This window comes from Solanum tuberosum, unplaced genomic scaffold, assembly GCF_000226075.1.
Source record: "Solanum tuberosum cultivar DM 1-3 516 R44 unplaced genomic scaffold, SolTub_3.0 scf00338, whole genome shotgun sequence".
Taxonomy (NCBI): domain Eukaryota; kingdom Viridiplantae; phylum Streptophyta; class Magnoliopsida; order Solanales; family Solanaceae; genus Solanum; species Solanum tuberosum.
The window spans coordinates 192201-207271 of NW_006239263.1; the positions used below are offsets into that span (position 1 = coordinate 192201).

At 34.3% G+C, this 15071-nt stretch overlaps 2 protein-coding genes and 2 non-coding genes across 4 annotated transcripts; 3 read left to right on the plus strand and 1 right to left on the minus strand.

The window, feature by feature from the left end:
• The first annotated feature begins 265 nt into the window (after positions 1 to 265).
• On the plus strand, positions 266 to 337 carry TRNAQ-CUG (transfer RNA glutamine (anticodon CUG)). Its single transcript has one exon. It is a non-coding gene; the product is annotated as a tRNA-Gln (tRNA).
• A 1100-nt stretch (positions 338 to 1437) lies between these two features.
• Positions 1438 to 6401, plus strand: LOC102594059 (uncharacterized protein At4g04980-like). The gene is made up of 9 exons (XM_006361004.2): positions 1438 to 1542; positions 2737 to 2943; positions 3051 to 3146; positions 3245 to 3365; positions 3514 to 4774; positions 4870 to 5035; positions 5350 to 5514; positions 5590 to 5742; positions 5860 to 6401. The coding sequence occupies exons 1-9, from the start codon at positions 1477 to 1479 to the stop codon at positions 6043 to 6045; spliced, it is 2421 nt and encodes an 806-aa protein (XP_006361066.1). The 5' UTR covers positions 1438 to 1476; the 3' UTR covers positions 6046 to 6401.
• A 1365-nt stretch (positions 6402 to 7766) lies between these two features.
• Positions 7767 to 8656, plus strand: LOC102594395 (GATA zinc finger domain-containing protein 15-like). The gene is made up of 2 exons (XM_015315090.1): positions 7767 to 8405; positions 8528 to 8656. Exons 1-2 carry the CDS (start codon positions 7803 to 7805, stop codon positions 8561 to 8563), a joined length of 639 nt encoding a protein of 212 aa, XP_015170576.1. The 5' UTR covers positions 7767 to 7802; the 3' UTR covers positions 8564 to 8656.
• Positions 8657 to 9673: 1017 nt separating this feature from the next.
• TRNAR-CCU (transfer RNA arginine (anticodon CCU)) lies at positions 9674 to 9746 on the minus strand. Its single transcript has one exon. It is a non-coding gene; the product is annotated as a tRNA-Arg (tRNA).
• Positions 9747 to 15071: the final 5325 nt, after the last annotated feature.

Consider the following 15071-nt stretch of genomic DNA (forward strand, 5'->3'; position numbering starts at 1 on the left):
TGAAATTATTATTTCTACTAAATATATAAAAAGACGATTGAACATTCATACATAAAATTGTGAACAAAATCAATGTTAAAAAATAGGCAAAAGTTCGAGGGAGTACAAAAATGCACTAATACTACAAACATAAAGGACTATTAATACTCCACGTGAAAACACAAGGATTATTTTGGGCTTTTTTCTCATTTAAAATTTGTTTAATTGCACGTCATTCTAAAACAATGACATCAAGTTGTTTATTTTGTGCATTTTGGTACAAAATGGTCCTATCGTCTAGTGGTCAGGACATTGGACTCTGAATCCAGTAACCCGAGTTCAAATCTCAGTAGGACCTATTCATTTTTTTTATTATTGATTTGACGTAAACAATTAATGCAGATACATATTTATATCAAATTCTCTTTTTTCGTGCTTTCTTTTGAGGTAAATTTAAAGAAACAAAATCTACGTCAATCTCTTTAAGCATTACTTTTTAACAAATTTACCTATTAATGCATATATATGACACAAAAATGAACTCAAATTGCTGATCAAGAAGTTTATCTTGACTGATCATAGATGCACTTCTAATTATGTTATTCCGAAGCTAGTTTGACTTATATCATCACTTCCGATCTTTGAGGGGATAGATGATGGTAATCAAACGTAATAAATATTGCACGTGTAAGCTAAATTTGATTAGATTCTAACTTTCATGTGTCAACTTCCTATAAGATCTGTATTTGTATAATTATAAGTGTATAGGACGAAAATATATGTATTTGTATTTGTATATACATTTTTCTCTCGTTTTATACAAACACAAGCACATTTTATATATTTTATACCGAAATGTATAAAATGACTAATTGTATACCGAATCAGATAGCAAAAAAAGGGGATGTTTGTTGCGAATTATAATTAAAATAAACTATGGCTATAACATTTAATTTGAATTAATAGTTTGCTATTTCATGCAATTTTCCCTATAATGAACATATTCAACAATCACACAAATTTTGAAATAATCTCCAAATATTATTTCATACTAATTTTTCCAAGTTTTTTTTTATATCAAAATCAGAGGAAAAACAACATTGAACACCCGGAAAATAAGCAGATTGAGCCTAAATAAAACAAAGAAAAAATAATTTCAAAAAATTGACTTTCATTTCACTTTTTCTCTCTTTTGGAAACAAAAGAGAAAAAAAAATTCAAAGCTCGTCCATGGGGATTTTTCAACAACCTTTAAAGGTTCAAGAGTTTGCCAAAAAAATTATTTTACTAATTTTTTGAGTTTTTTTTTTAATAAAAAAAGAACATTATTTTTCATTAATCTAATTTTTGGAAATTTGAATGTTCTTTATAATTTTCATCCTCCTCCTCAATTGTTTGAATTTTCTTTATTATTCAGCAAAATCTTGGTTTTTATTTGTCAAAACCAAGAAAGCTGAATTTTTTTTAATTAGAAATTGTTATTTTTATTGGTTGCAAATGCAATCTGGGGAATGTTCTGTTGTGGCTCCTCATTCCCCACCCTGGAAGTTCTCTACATTTGAGGTAATTTTTTTAATCACTTGTGAAATTTTATGTTGCGGAATCTTAGTAGCTCAGTTGTTTGGTTACCTGAATTTTTTACCTTATTTGTTCATAAATATTCTATTTTCCGCCTTGTAATCCCCTTCCTCATTTCTCCTTTTAAAGGAAAAAACACCTTTGTATGTGGTTATAATATTGAAGAATGTGTAATTTTTTCTGCATTTATGTGAAAAGAGAGAAAAAAAGAAAATATTTGAATTTGTATTTTCATTATTTCAATATGTTGCATGCTAAGAAACAAAAGTTGGGTGGACATAGTTATCTGATACTTATATTGGGGAGAGGAAATGCTTTGTGAAATTAGTCGAGTTGTGCGTAAGCTGGTCCAAGACCATATCTAGGAATTTTAGTGTGCATTGATAAATATTGAATTATCTGACAATCTTATTTAAAAGCATAAATTGTTAGATAGAGCATATTGTTAATTACTTAATTATGCGTTCAACACGTCTTTTTACTCTACCTCCTTTTCTTAGGCCAAAGCTTGTGTTTTGTTTTTTTTTTGACAATGGGTGGCGATTAGGCTAGCTTATAACCCCTGCCTCTATCTGCTATGTTATCATGTTGAATTGTGTTGCCACCTCATCTAAAACGTAAGTTGTGCTAGCAAGAGCATACTCTTAATTATTTAAATTACGCGTGGACTTGGAAACCTCCGCGCGACCATGATGTAGCATAACTTCAATAAGAATAGTTTGTTAAGAACGGAATGTCGGGATTGTGTGACCACCTTATCTAAAAGCTTAAATCAGATAGAGAACACTACTAATTATTTAGTTATATCTTCAATGTGTCCTTTTACGTGCAGGCTTGACTCTTTTTCTTAGGCCAATCACATTGATTTCTTTTGTTGTCTAGGATGGGTGACTATGAGGCTATCTTGTACCCAAGACGAGATCTGCTATGTTATCATGTTGAATTGTGTGATCAGTGATCACCTCGTCTAAAAGTTTAAGCTACTATATCTGTAATCTAAAGTTTAAGTTTTGAGAAATATCTTTTACCTCGAAACTGAAGTTGTTCATCTTGTATTTGGACATATCGATGATCTTCCTGTCGTAGAGTAAATTAAAGGGATTGAAGCACTCAAAAAGAAGTTGCATTTTTCGGCATTTGATAGTACATCACGGAGAGTAACGACTTTTGTATTGACAGGAAGATGAAATGCATGAAACCGAAAAAACATCCTCCATAGTAGTCTCGAAAAGTTTTAATGCAAGTGCAACCAAAGGCTCCAGAGTTCACAATTCGTGTGGGGTGGCAGGCAACTTCGTTATAATGACAGCGCTCAGGAGCAAGATCCTCACTTTGAGAGATTTGCTTGACTTATCGCCGTGTTTTGGCTCTGCATCCCTAAATGAGGTATTGTTCTGTCACTTCTGATGCAATTCGCGGTTTTCTTGTATAGTTAAGATAAGAAAAATGACAAGTCTTTTTAACTCCTCTTATATATGAGTAATTTTCGACAGTTGCTGATATTAACACTGAAGGATCTGCATAAAATGCATCCTTCCGTCAACACAAATGTTCCATTGTCAAGTATTGATGGAGCAGGAATGGATCAGGTTACCTATTTACTCACTGAATTGTGTACTATACACTTAAAACAGTTTTCCTATAGCAGATTGTAAGTTTGTTCACAAAATTGTCATGTTTATATTAGGCACTACAATGCTTTTGTGATACTTTGAAATCAATCGGGGCAATATGGACGGGTGATGATGAATTCATAACGAAATTGGACGAGGAGTACAGTAATCTCCACATTGATCTAAGACGTTATGGTACGTCATAATGTTATGTAGACGTTGTTTATTTACCTCTTTGCTCTGAGTACTGAATTGTGTTATTGTTTCGTTTGATAGGTAGTTTGAGTTGGTAGATATGACGTGTTTTATTTACTTAATTATATCTTCAACGATTACTCTTCAGGATTGGTATTGCTTGACGAGATGATTAAACTAGCCACTGAAAGGGTGTTTGATATGATGGACGAGGATGACCAGACGAGAGATGAAAGTCCTTCATCCGATGCATTTGGGAGGGCTCTTCCGGAGTCTCATTCGGACAACGAGTCTTCCCTCTCAAGCCCTCCACCTACCCCAACTTCAGTCCTCTCCTCAGCAATTAGTGCTTCACTGAAGAGTGAACTCAAGGCTAAAGAAACTGAGAAGTTGAATCCTATCGATGTAAAACGCCTCTATTTCGACTTGCTCCCTTATGCAATAGATCAAGATCCAAATTATGTTGTTCAGCTAGCAACCAACTTCAGTGAGCAAATATCAGAAGTACAAGCAAAGGTTGGTTCTGAAGTGAAAGCAGGGGATGCTTATGAATTTGGCCAAGATTTCGAAATGTTGGACTCAGCAGATATTCTACTAACTGATATGGATAATGTATCAGAAAACGGAGGAACTTGTCAGACTGGTTCTACAAATAATCAGCTATTGTCAAGTCGTGTCTCGTTAGACTTGGTTTTACCTCCATCTACACTCCCCGAGTTGAGATCAAACATCGAAGAACAAGCTGCAGCTCCACTAGCACCATTCACATTATCTTCAAATGTCATAAAGTCACCATCTTTGACATCAAGAAACATAGTTACACCTCCGTCTCCGCCCCCACTACCACCACATCCCATGATGGTGCCTCCACCACCTCCATTGCCACCTAAGACCACAACCAATATAATAACACTTCCACCTCCACCCCCTCCCATGACATCAGGAAATGTAATAGCACCTCCATCTCAGCCTCCGCCTCCACCACCTCCATTGCCACCTAAGACAACAACACATATAATAACACTTCCACCTCCACCACCGCAGCCTCTCATGACATCCAGAAATGTAATATCACCTCCACCTCCACCTCCCATTGGATCAAAGGGTATGACACCTCCACCACCACCGATGGCTTCAAATGGAGCAGTGCCAGCACCACCTCCACCCATGCCAAAGGGAAAAGGACCGGCACCTCCACCACCAATAGGTTTTATAGGTGTGTTACGAGTCAAGAGAGCAGCCACTAAATTGAAAAGATCAACGCAAATGGGTAATCTTTATCGACTTCTCAAGCTCCAAGTTGAAGGCTCTAGTTTAGATAGTACATCACATCACAAAATGGGAAAAGTTGGTGCCTCAGCAGGAGGTAAACAGGGAATGGCTGATGCATTAGCAGAGATGACAAAGAGGTAATCTTGTTTAAAATCTTCACTCATTATTTTGTGGAATTTCGCATTTTTCAGGAGTTTGAGTTATATTTTAAAATGTGCAATGTTTGTATCAGGTCAGCATATTTCCATCAAATTGAAGAGGATGTTAAAAATTACGCGAAAACAATCAAGGAGATAAACACAGCCATTACTTCTTTTAAAACATCAGATATGTCCGAGCTCATTAAGTTCCATGGATATGTAGAATCTCACCTTGAGAAATTAACCGATGAATCTCAGGTTCGTATATAGTCCCTCCGTTTCAATTTGTTTGTCTGGTTTTTGACTTGACATTGAGTTTAAGATAGTAAAGAAAACTTTTAAACGTTGTGTCCTAAACATAAGATATGTAGAATGTACCAAAATGCCCTTTTCGTGGTCTTAAACATGTCACGTAGAAAATTAGAATTAAAGAAAGTGACATTCTTTCTGAAACGGACTAAAAAGGAAAGTAAGACAAACAAATTGAAACAGTGGAAGTATCTATCTACTTAGTTCATATTTCTTCCGTTATTCCCATATGACGATGTTGGCCTCAACCTTTCTTGCTACAGGTGCTAGCAAGATTTGAAGATTTTCCTACGAAAAAGTTGGAAGAACTCAGAATGGGAGCAGCATTATATTCCAAGTTAGACACAATAGCCACTACTCTACGAAATTGGTCGATAGTCTCCCCTGTTGGCGAACACCTTGACAAAGCTGAGAGTTACTTTAACAAGGTACAAATTACTAAAGTCCCTGAATTTAAATACTCTCATATAATAGTAGCTCTAACAAATAATTCTGTCGCGTAGATCAAAGTAGAAATTGACACATTGGAACGAACAAAAGACGAAGAGGCCAAGAAATTTATAAGCCATAACATTCATTTTGATTTCGGAATCCTCATTCGTATCAAAGAACTAATGATAGATGTTTCCTCAAACTGCATGGAACTTGCCATGAAGGTTAGTACAATGTAGCTAGCTAGTAATATGTCGTATGCAGTATAATTTCTAGTGAAAATAACCGGTCCATGATGATCTAGTGAACCTTTTTTTATAGTTACTTGTATGTTGAATCAGGAGAGTAGAGAAGCAAAGACAAAGGAAAACAGAAGAGGTGGATCGAAAAATGGATCACGTAAACTGTTATGGAAGGCCTTCCAGTTCGCGTTCAGAGTCTATAGTTTCGCTGGTGGACAAGATGATCGCGCTGACAAGTTGACAAGGGAGTTGGCTCAAGAAATACAAAGAGATCCTAACCAATAGACATATCGTTATACTCAGAAGGCGGACGCATATGGAGCTTTCAAACAATGGGTATGACAATTGAACTCAATATTCTCGACATATGGAATATAGATTAAAAAAAAAAGTACTATATTTTTTTAAACCCGTAATTTTAGAAGTACAATGAGTTCAGTGCTTAAAATATCTCAAAGAATGAACCTATCAAGTTTAAATCTTGAATCTGCTTCTTCTAGTTCTACCATTTCTTAATAGTAATGTCAATGATGTTGGCGATATGAAGTCATCGTGTAGATTCATTTTCGGAAAATTTTTGTAGCATGTTCGTAGAACTAGATTGTCTATTCTTTTATAAAATAAAACCATAAGAGAGACTTGTAACTTTAACATTTGCCTAATTTTTGCTATATAATCTTTTCTAGTTCTTTTGTGTAGTTGCAGTATTTGTTATACTTATGGATACGGGTGTACAAAATCGAATCGAAAACCGAATCAAACCGCAAATGATTAAAGTCGAATCCTCAAGGACAAATGATTGATTTATCTATGCAAAAATAGATAAAGTCGTTCGAGGTACATCAATAAGTAGGTATGAGAGGATTAAAGTCGAATCCTCAAGGACAAATGATTGATTTAATTACCTATGCAAAAATAGATAAAGTCGTTCGATGTATCATATACTTATGAGTTATGTATCAAAAAAAATCTCCCAAACTATATAATATAACTACTTATGTGTGAATGTTGCTCTAGACCTTACCTTATATTGCCCTACCACGTCTAGTGCAAAACTACAAATGGAGAAATAAGGATATATTCCGGCGTAAATCTAATCGACAAGCTATTACACGTTCATCTAAATTCAGTTACTTTAAATAAACTTTCAAATACAAGTAATATATTTCGAACCAACTAAATTTGAATAGGAAATTGTAAAATTCTAAATTTGAATTCATCTATAAAATTAAAATCTTGAATTTATCTCCCTCTATAAATATATTAAATTATAACTTTTTTGTAAGCCTAGCTCTTATAAACATGGCATGCCACACCCTCACACTAAGACAAATTAACCCTTCATCTCATGTTCCTTTCCTATAAGTGAATGCATTGAACTTTGAATAAAAGATGGAAATTGAGCTACTAATGCAAGTTCTTTCCTTTCAAGATAGATTCGTATCTGAAAGAGGTGGAAAATAACAGTTATTTTAAAATTAACGGTGTATCCCTTTCTCAGAGGTATTCCAAAAATATTTGTGATCTAGTAAATAACAAACTCATTATTTGATCTTTTATAATATTTAATACCTAATAACTATCCCTCCCCCCTCCTCCTCATTATGGCTATATATAACATGTCAGATAAAGAAAATATTTTGACAAGATTTTTCATGGATAAATTTGAACCAACGTATCAACTCTTTCAACTCTTTTTTAATAAGCTTAAATAGATTAAATTGAGCTAATAATTAGACGAATCAATGAGTAACCCAACGAATCATATTATCATGGTCTGATTTTACCACCTCTAAATTAATCACTCTCTCACCCCATACCCACCCCCACCCCCACCCCCACCCCAAAATCAAAACAACCCAAACCAAAAGAGAGGATGAAAGGAAATTAAAGTACAAAGAACTTAGAAAGTTACTATTACAGGGAGAAGACATAGACTACACACTCAAAAGACACAAAGTTTCTATATAAAGAGAGAGTTACCAACCTTAGCACAATACAATTCATTGACATCATTTCTATCTCTTACACAACCATTTTCCATGGAATTCTTTTCCAATCATTTATCCTTCTTCTTCTTCCTCTTAATTACTCTCTTATCTTCATGTCAAGTTCATGCTAGAGACAGCCAATTCTTCAACAAAATCCACACCACCAACATTAACAATGATCATATTGAAAAAGAAACAAAAGTAGTAGTAACTCCAAACAAAAACCAAGAACCAAATTTCATTCCTAAAAATGAAAATGCTTATGATGTTTATGGTCATGAGTTAGGTCAATTGCCACCTTCCACCCCCACAACTAACCTTATTCCTAACAACAAGTACCTTCCCAAGAATTACAACTCTGTGGCTTATGTTACTGTCCCTCAGTACAACACTGATGAAACCAACACCATGAATAGTAACAACCAGCGCTATAATAGTGGTCGTGGTATTAGTTCTGATCACGACCACTATTATATAGGTGACAATACTTATAACAACAACAATAATAATGAGTATTATATTAATGGCAACACTTACGACCACTACTACAAAAGTGACAATAATGACGACAACAACAACAACAATAATCAGTACTACAACAGTGTCAACACCTATAACGACCAATATCACAATGGTGGCAGGGCTGGCTCTAAGGTAAGGCCATTAAATAACAAAAGTATAAAAGCTCAAATATTTTCAATTAGTCTTTCTCTGTTTCATTAGTATATGAATTTTATGAAATAAGTTCAAAGCCTCTTATTATAATTTGGATTTAGGTCATGACCACTTCCACAGTCATACCTAAATGGTGATGGCCGCGAATACTACTACATCAAAAAAGATCAGTTGCAGGACATGAATGAGCCAAGATTAAACAAAGGCTACGCGACCGCCACCTCCTACAAGAATGGTGGCAATAATTTATATTACAACAATCAAGAACAAAGTCCCAACACAATGAAGTATGTCAAGAATCCATATGAAAAATCAAGAGAATTTGCAAACTCCTATATTGGTAACAATGAGTTAAGCAACAACAACTTTGTGAACTATGAGAATGATGAAGAGCACATGCCTTGAGTTTTCTTTTTCTAAAAACAAATTTTCAATAGTTTTAAATTAAGTGAGCAACATGTGTCATGAGTTTCAATCATCATGAGTGTTTCATTTTCAGTTTTGAGTTATGTTTAGTAGGTAAAATGTTAATGGATTTTTAAGATCTATGTACCGGCGATATAAATCATGTTTACAGACTTATTTGATACTGAAACATCGTAATTGAGTCTATAATATGGTGTAAGTGTATATATAGTAATTGTTTTAATGAGCTTGAAAAAAGCTACTCCATCTGTCCCAATTTATGTGGCACTTTTCATTTTTTGAGAGTCAAACAGTTTAAGTTTGATCGGCAATTTGCACACGGAATGTTTAATTTTTTTAAATGAAATTTATATATTTGTAAACTACGTAAAAAGTACTATAAGTCACAATAATTGATAATTCAAAATGTTTAAAAGATCTATGAAGACTTACGGTCAAAGATAGACTAGCTTGAATCTCGAAATCCAAAAAGTGTCACATAAAATGGGATGGAAGGAGTAAAGAAAGATAATTCAAACAATGAGTTATGTTTAGTGGATAAAATGTTAATGTAATTTTAAGATCTTTATACCGCCGATATAAAATAACTTATTTGATAATGCAACATCATAATTGAGCCTATAATATGGTACAAGTGTATGTATAGTTTTTCTAATGAGCGTGAAAAAAGCTAAAAAGACAATTCAAACAGAATGGAGTAAATTGTGTAGAAAACACTATTTATATAGAGTTTAATTTGATCGACATAAATTGAAATATAATGCACCTAATAAACAAAAGGAATTGAAAAATTTATATATAAAAAAAAAAGTAATGAATAACGCGCCAGATAGGGGTCGAACCTACGACTTTCTGCTTAGGAAACAGACGCTCTATCCACTGAGCTACAGGCGCTTTGTTTTTCTATTTATACAGTTGATATTATTACTTAAGAAAAAGCATTTTAGATTGTTTTGCTCCATTAGTTTGAAAGGAAATCCCTAGTATACTATTTAATAAGTTGAAACAATTTTATTTGATTGTGATTTTATCAAGCATTATTAAATATACAAATAATTTTTTTTTGTGACACTTGTTTTATTTAAAAATGAATTAGATTGGTTTCAAGAGTCGTCACTTAATTTTTAAAATAAAATCAAGAAAACTATTTTTTCAAAAGATTAAAACAAAAATCTAATGAAAGTATTCAAAGGGGTTCGGGGTTCATATTAGCATTTCGGGAAGGGTTTGAAAGCACCCGAAATGTCCGCTAATACGCGGTTATCCGACAATTAATTATTTGGCTAAAGTAATTTAACTTAACTTGAATTGAAAGATTGAACCATTTTTATAGTTGAGGTCACTTTAGAAGGGAAAAATGGGGAGAATTGGGATATTACCTAAGTAGGATCTTTAGCAAAATTATCTTTTAAGTCAAGTGAAAAATGAATAATTTAGTTAAGTAGTTAATTCAAAATGGGTGTCTTCTGGGGGTTTGAATTTTTGAAACCTTAAAATCGATAGCAATTATTAACAAATAAACAAACACAATAAAATAAAGAGAGAGACTTGGGCCCAAATCTGATTTTCATGTCTGTCTGGACCAGTACTTAGGCCTAATTTCAGTTTTGGGTCTTTGGCCCATTTAAGTCATTTATACATGTCCTATTCTCACATAATAAAAATATTTTCTATTTGGGCCTTAGGCCCAATTCCTCCACCTGTCCTAAACTAATACAATAATAACAATTAAAATGACAAGGGCTTAGGCCCAAAATAACAAAATACGACCTAGGGTAAAGAGATCGGCTTTTGGGCCCCATTCTATCTCAATACACAACATATACACTTGGTGTATATTGTTGTATATTCTTGATGTATTGACTCCAATTCCTTTCCATCAATTTTTGAGGGACTTGTTCATCAAATTTTCTTGTTGGCTGACTCGACAGTAGGAATTTGGAGCCTTTATGGCTCTCTCGAAATGTAAAGGAGGAGGATGAGTTCATAGTAAACTCAAACAAATTTCACATGCAACGAAAGAAAAGGGCAAAGGATTAATACACAATCTAATATAAATAGAAATAAAAAAAAAGTGTCAAATAATAAAATATATACACCTTGACTCAAGAAAACTAACAAATAATCCGATAAATGAGATCGTAAAGAGGTATATTGGAAAACAACAAATTTTGAAGAAGTGCACAAGAGAGGCACTAAACACATCAGTGTGACAGCTTGGTAACATACTTATAAATAGGGAAAAGAGACAGTCACACCTAAATGACTAAACAACCAAATAAGTAAGAGATAATAAATGCATGCTATTAGTTTTTAAAACGATAACTAAGTCGACAACCTTTAATCAAAATACTTAAAGTTTTCATTAAATAGTGACACTACAACAAGCTAGCAAGCTACTGCCATAGAAAAACATCAATAAACGTTTTTTATGTTGTCAATATGCCATGAGGACAAGAATAAGACTAACATATGATAGTATCAGAATGGACAAAAATAGATATTGAGAGCAATTTATTTATTCAAACTTAAAATATCACACAACATGGATCAACCCGGACTAATTAGGATGGAACATAACCAGTGCCTCATTCTGATCCTAGAATACTTAATCAGACAATAAGGCTACACATCAAATTTAGAGAAAACAAGGCAAAATATATAAACAACTAAAGAGTAGGCAATAATTTGCAACTCGAAATAGGCTAGAAAACTAGGGAGGAAAGGAAATGTCAAGAGGCTCAAAATTTTCACTAACTCAACTGCAACCAATAATTCATTTAAGCAAAATTATCAAGTAAAAGATGATAAAGATTTGTGCAAGAAAGACAAAAATAAGAGCCCTCAAACAACAGGGAAAGGAAGAAAGAGACAACCAAATATTTTGAATCGAAACTAACTCAAGGACAATTGTTAAGAAATCCGTCTTAGCATGATTCACATGTGAAGAGACTAAACTACACGAACAGAACCTTACCGGAGCAGGAGGAACTTTTTTAACGAGAAACGAGAACCACAAACGAAATCAAATTCAGGTAGTTTGAAATAAACGGCTTGTCGACATCATTTTCACTCACTTTACCTTAAGCAAACTCATCAAAAGCTAACCCGACATGAAAGATAATAAAGAGTACACGACTGATATTATCATAAGCATGATTTTAGAGACCCAATTGACTAACAGATGGGCTAAGATACTCAGTTTTGAATATGGAAAGAGCAGACACCATAAAGGGGAGATGGGATAGTCAACTATTCTATTCACATGATTTGCTAGCTTAAAAAAACGAGGAATCCCCCCACATATCAAACTGAGAAAACAAGCTAACTATATTCAAAACTTTTAGATTGAAATACGACTCAAAGTCAACCATAAAAGATATCAGCAAGAAAAAGACCTTAACAGGGAGCAAATAACTCAACATCAGATAGGAACATCAAAACTTCAGATAAACGAAACAGCAACATTTTGAATCACAAACGAGTTACAACACTGATTAAAGTCGACGCCAAGTCAAGATGTTCTCAAAATCCTAACATTCGAATAACTCGCAACGATAAAAAAAGTAAACAGTTCTCAAATCAGTTAAACAGGAACATTACAACATCAAACCATGGAACTATGCAACTATTAGTTCACGACGAAAGAAATCAAAATAAAAAATGGAGTATTACCTTTTTGGGGGCAACGAACCGAAGACAAGCGAGCTAAAGACGACTTTACCACTGCGAGAACCAGAACATGAACAACGAACAGGGAACTTAAACAGAAATTCGAGCAAGTTCTCTATCCCGGAAAGTATTTCGAGTATATCTAAACTATTTTTTTGCTTAAAACTACTCTCTGTATTTTGCCCAAAAAATCTCTAACCCCTAACAATGACTAAAGAGGGGTTATATATATATGGGAAATTAGGGTAGATTTGGGAGGGAGGGGGAGGATGAAGAATTTTCGGATAGGAATAGGGGCAAAATCGAAATCCCCCAACCTTTTACAAATTCAATTTTTTTCCTTCCAAGAACGAAAAAAGTTGTTGTACTAGAAATTTGGATTTTCAGCCAAAATAAAATCAAAAGTGATGTCGACGCGAGCGGCTCCGATTGATTCTTTGTCCTTGAAGCTTGACGTGGCGCCAATCCACGCGAGCCAAGGACGGAAAATGCAGTTGGCAGGCCTGGAACGGCGTTTCCTTTGTTATACGACTAAAGATGTACAAATCTAGGGGTGACGAAGCATAGTTGTACGGGTCACGCGCAATTGACGCCGTTTGGGACCGTTGCTTGCTGTTTGCTCACATAGTAGACTATTGTTGTAAGACATGAGACGCCGTCGGAAGAAATGTGGTCGTTAGGCTGCTTTCCGTCTTCTGGCGTTTGGATATCGTTGTGGTGTTCACGCGTCTGAGATTTTTTTAAGAACACAGGATTGGGACGGTTCGGGGGTAATTGAGATGGGTTGGGCTCGGTTGAATTGGAAAACAAGAGGGGAAAATGGTTTGGGAGTTGGTGGATTGTTGGATTGGAGAGGTTGGAATTGGGAAAATGGACTTGGGTCACTGATTGATTAGCATTGAGTTGTTGAAAGGTGGCCCAAAATTCTTGGTCTTATAAATTGGGTTGAAAATAAGGTGAGGAAAAGGCTACAATATAATTGTAAATAAAATTGAAGTGTCAATCATAGTCAAATCGAACTAATTTGTGAATCTGACTAAAATCAAAATAAGATGAATTAACATAATTAATTTAGACAGAATGGTCTGGGAGACCCTCGTACTTGTCTCATTTTGTCACCTGAGCCCTTCTAATCTAGACTTTGCCAACTAAACCCTCGAACCCACTGAAATCCAACATTTTAAACCCTTTTTTTGACCACTCAGTGGTGCATGAACTACAAATGCCACACGTAGCTTTCCATGTCATGTAAAAATGCCACATAGGATATGACATGTTAAAAATAGGCTAATCCTTTTCTTTCAAACATTTCTTTCCTTTCTCCTTTTCAACTAGACCCTTCTACTCCCTTAATCCCAATTTACATTGTTGCTCACTGCGATTTTTTTTTATTTTGTTAAGTGTTTGAGTTCGCGTTTCACTCCATAGTTGTAAGTTTCTTGACTAATTTTCATTCTCTTTGTTTTGCAGTTGTGTTTTTGGTTTTCATTTTGAATTTTGTTGTTTTGAGTTCTTGTTAGGGGCTTAGTTGTTACAGAGGTCGTGGTGTGATTTTAGGGAGGATTTTGATTTTTTACATGCCTAATAACAATTTGTAGAAGTATTATGCATTCAATGGCATTTGTCGTGAATATCTGTTCAATTTAGGGTTTTTTCGTATCTGAATTTTTTATTTTTTTATCAATTGCGTTGGATTTCTTTCTTGTTAGTGGTCCAATTGGATTGTATCAGATTATTATAGAGGTTTTTGTTGTATTCCATAAAGAATTAGTTTAAAATTAAGTTTTTTTTTGTTGATTAGGGCTTTTTGTCAATCATCTAATTGTATTCTCGTGACTTTGCAGGCATGGTAAGAATATGGGTTCAACAATTATTACACTTCAAATGTATTATGGGGGCTGTTTTTTATCAGATCCTGAACTCAGGTATGCTGATTGAATTTCTGATCTTGAAAAAATAATAATCGATATGGATGAGCTTCATATTATGTTTTTTCATAAATTAGCTAGAGAATTGGGAGTTGAACAAGTTGAAACCTTTGGGTGCAAAGTTAACAAAAGAGGTGGTTTTTATATGTTGAAAAGTGATGTTGATGTGTTAAGATTTATTAACAACTTAAAGGGTGGGGACTTTATTGATGTGTATGTGGTACATCAAATTAGTACTCCTTTAATTGTTGAGGATCCTACTGAGGTGCAAATTGCCCAATTGCTTACTCCCAAAAAAGGTAAGCCCCCACCACCTACTGTTATAAATGTTAGGGCTGATGTGTCTTCCCCTCAACCATCTGATAAAAATGATACAAAATATAAAAGAAGATCAGCAACCTAGTGTAGACAAGGGTAAGAATAAGGAGGCTGCTGCTCCTGAGGTTTCTTTAGAGGACTTAGATGAAGATGAATGTCAAGGTCAAGGTAATGACTTTTCTTCCTACCACCTTCATACATCTGATGAATCTGATGTAGATGTAGATGCTAAACAATCTGATTCTGAGTCACTTTATGATGTTGATGAGAACATTGATGACTTAAGTGACTTGGATTCTGA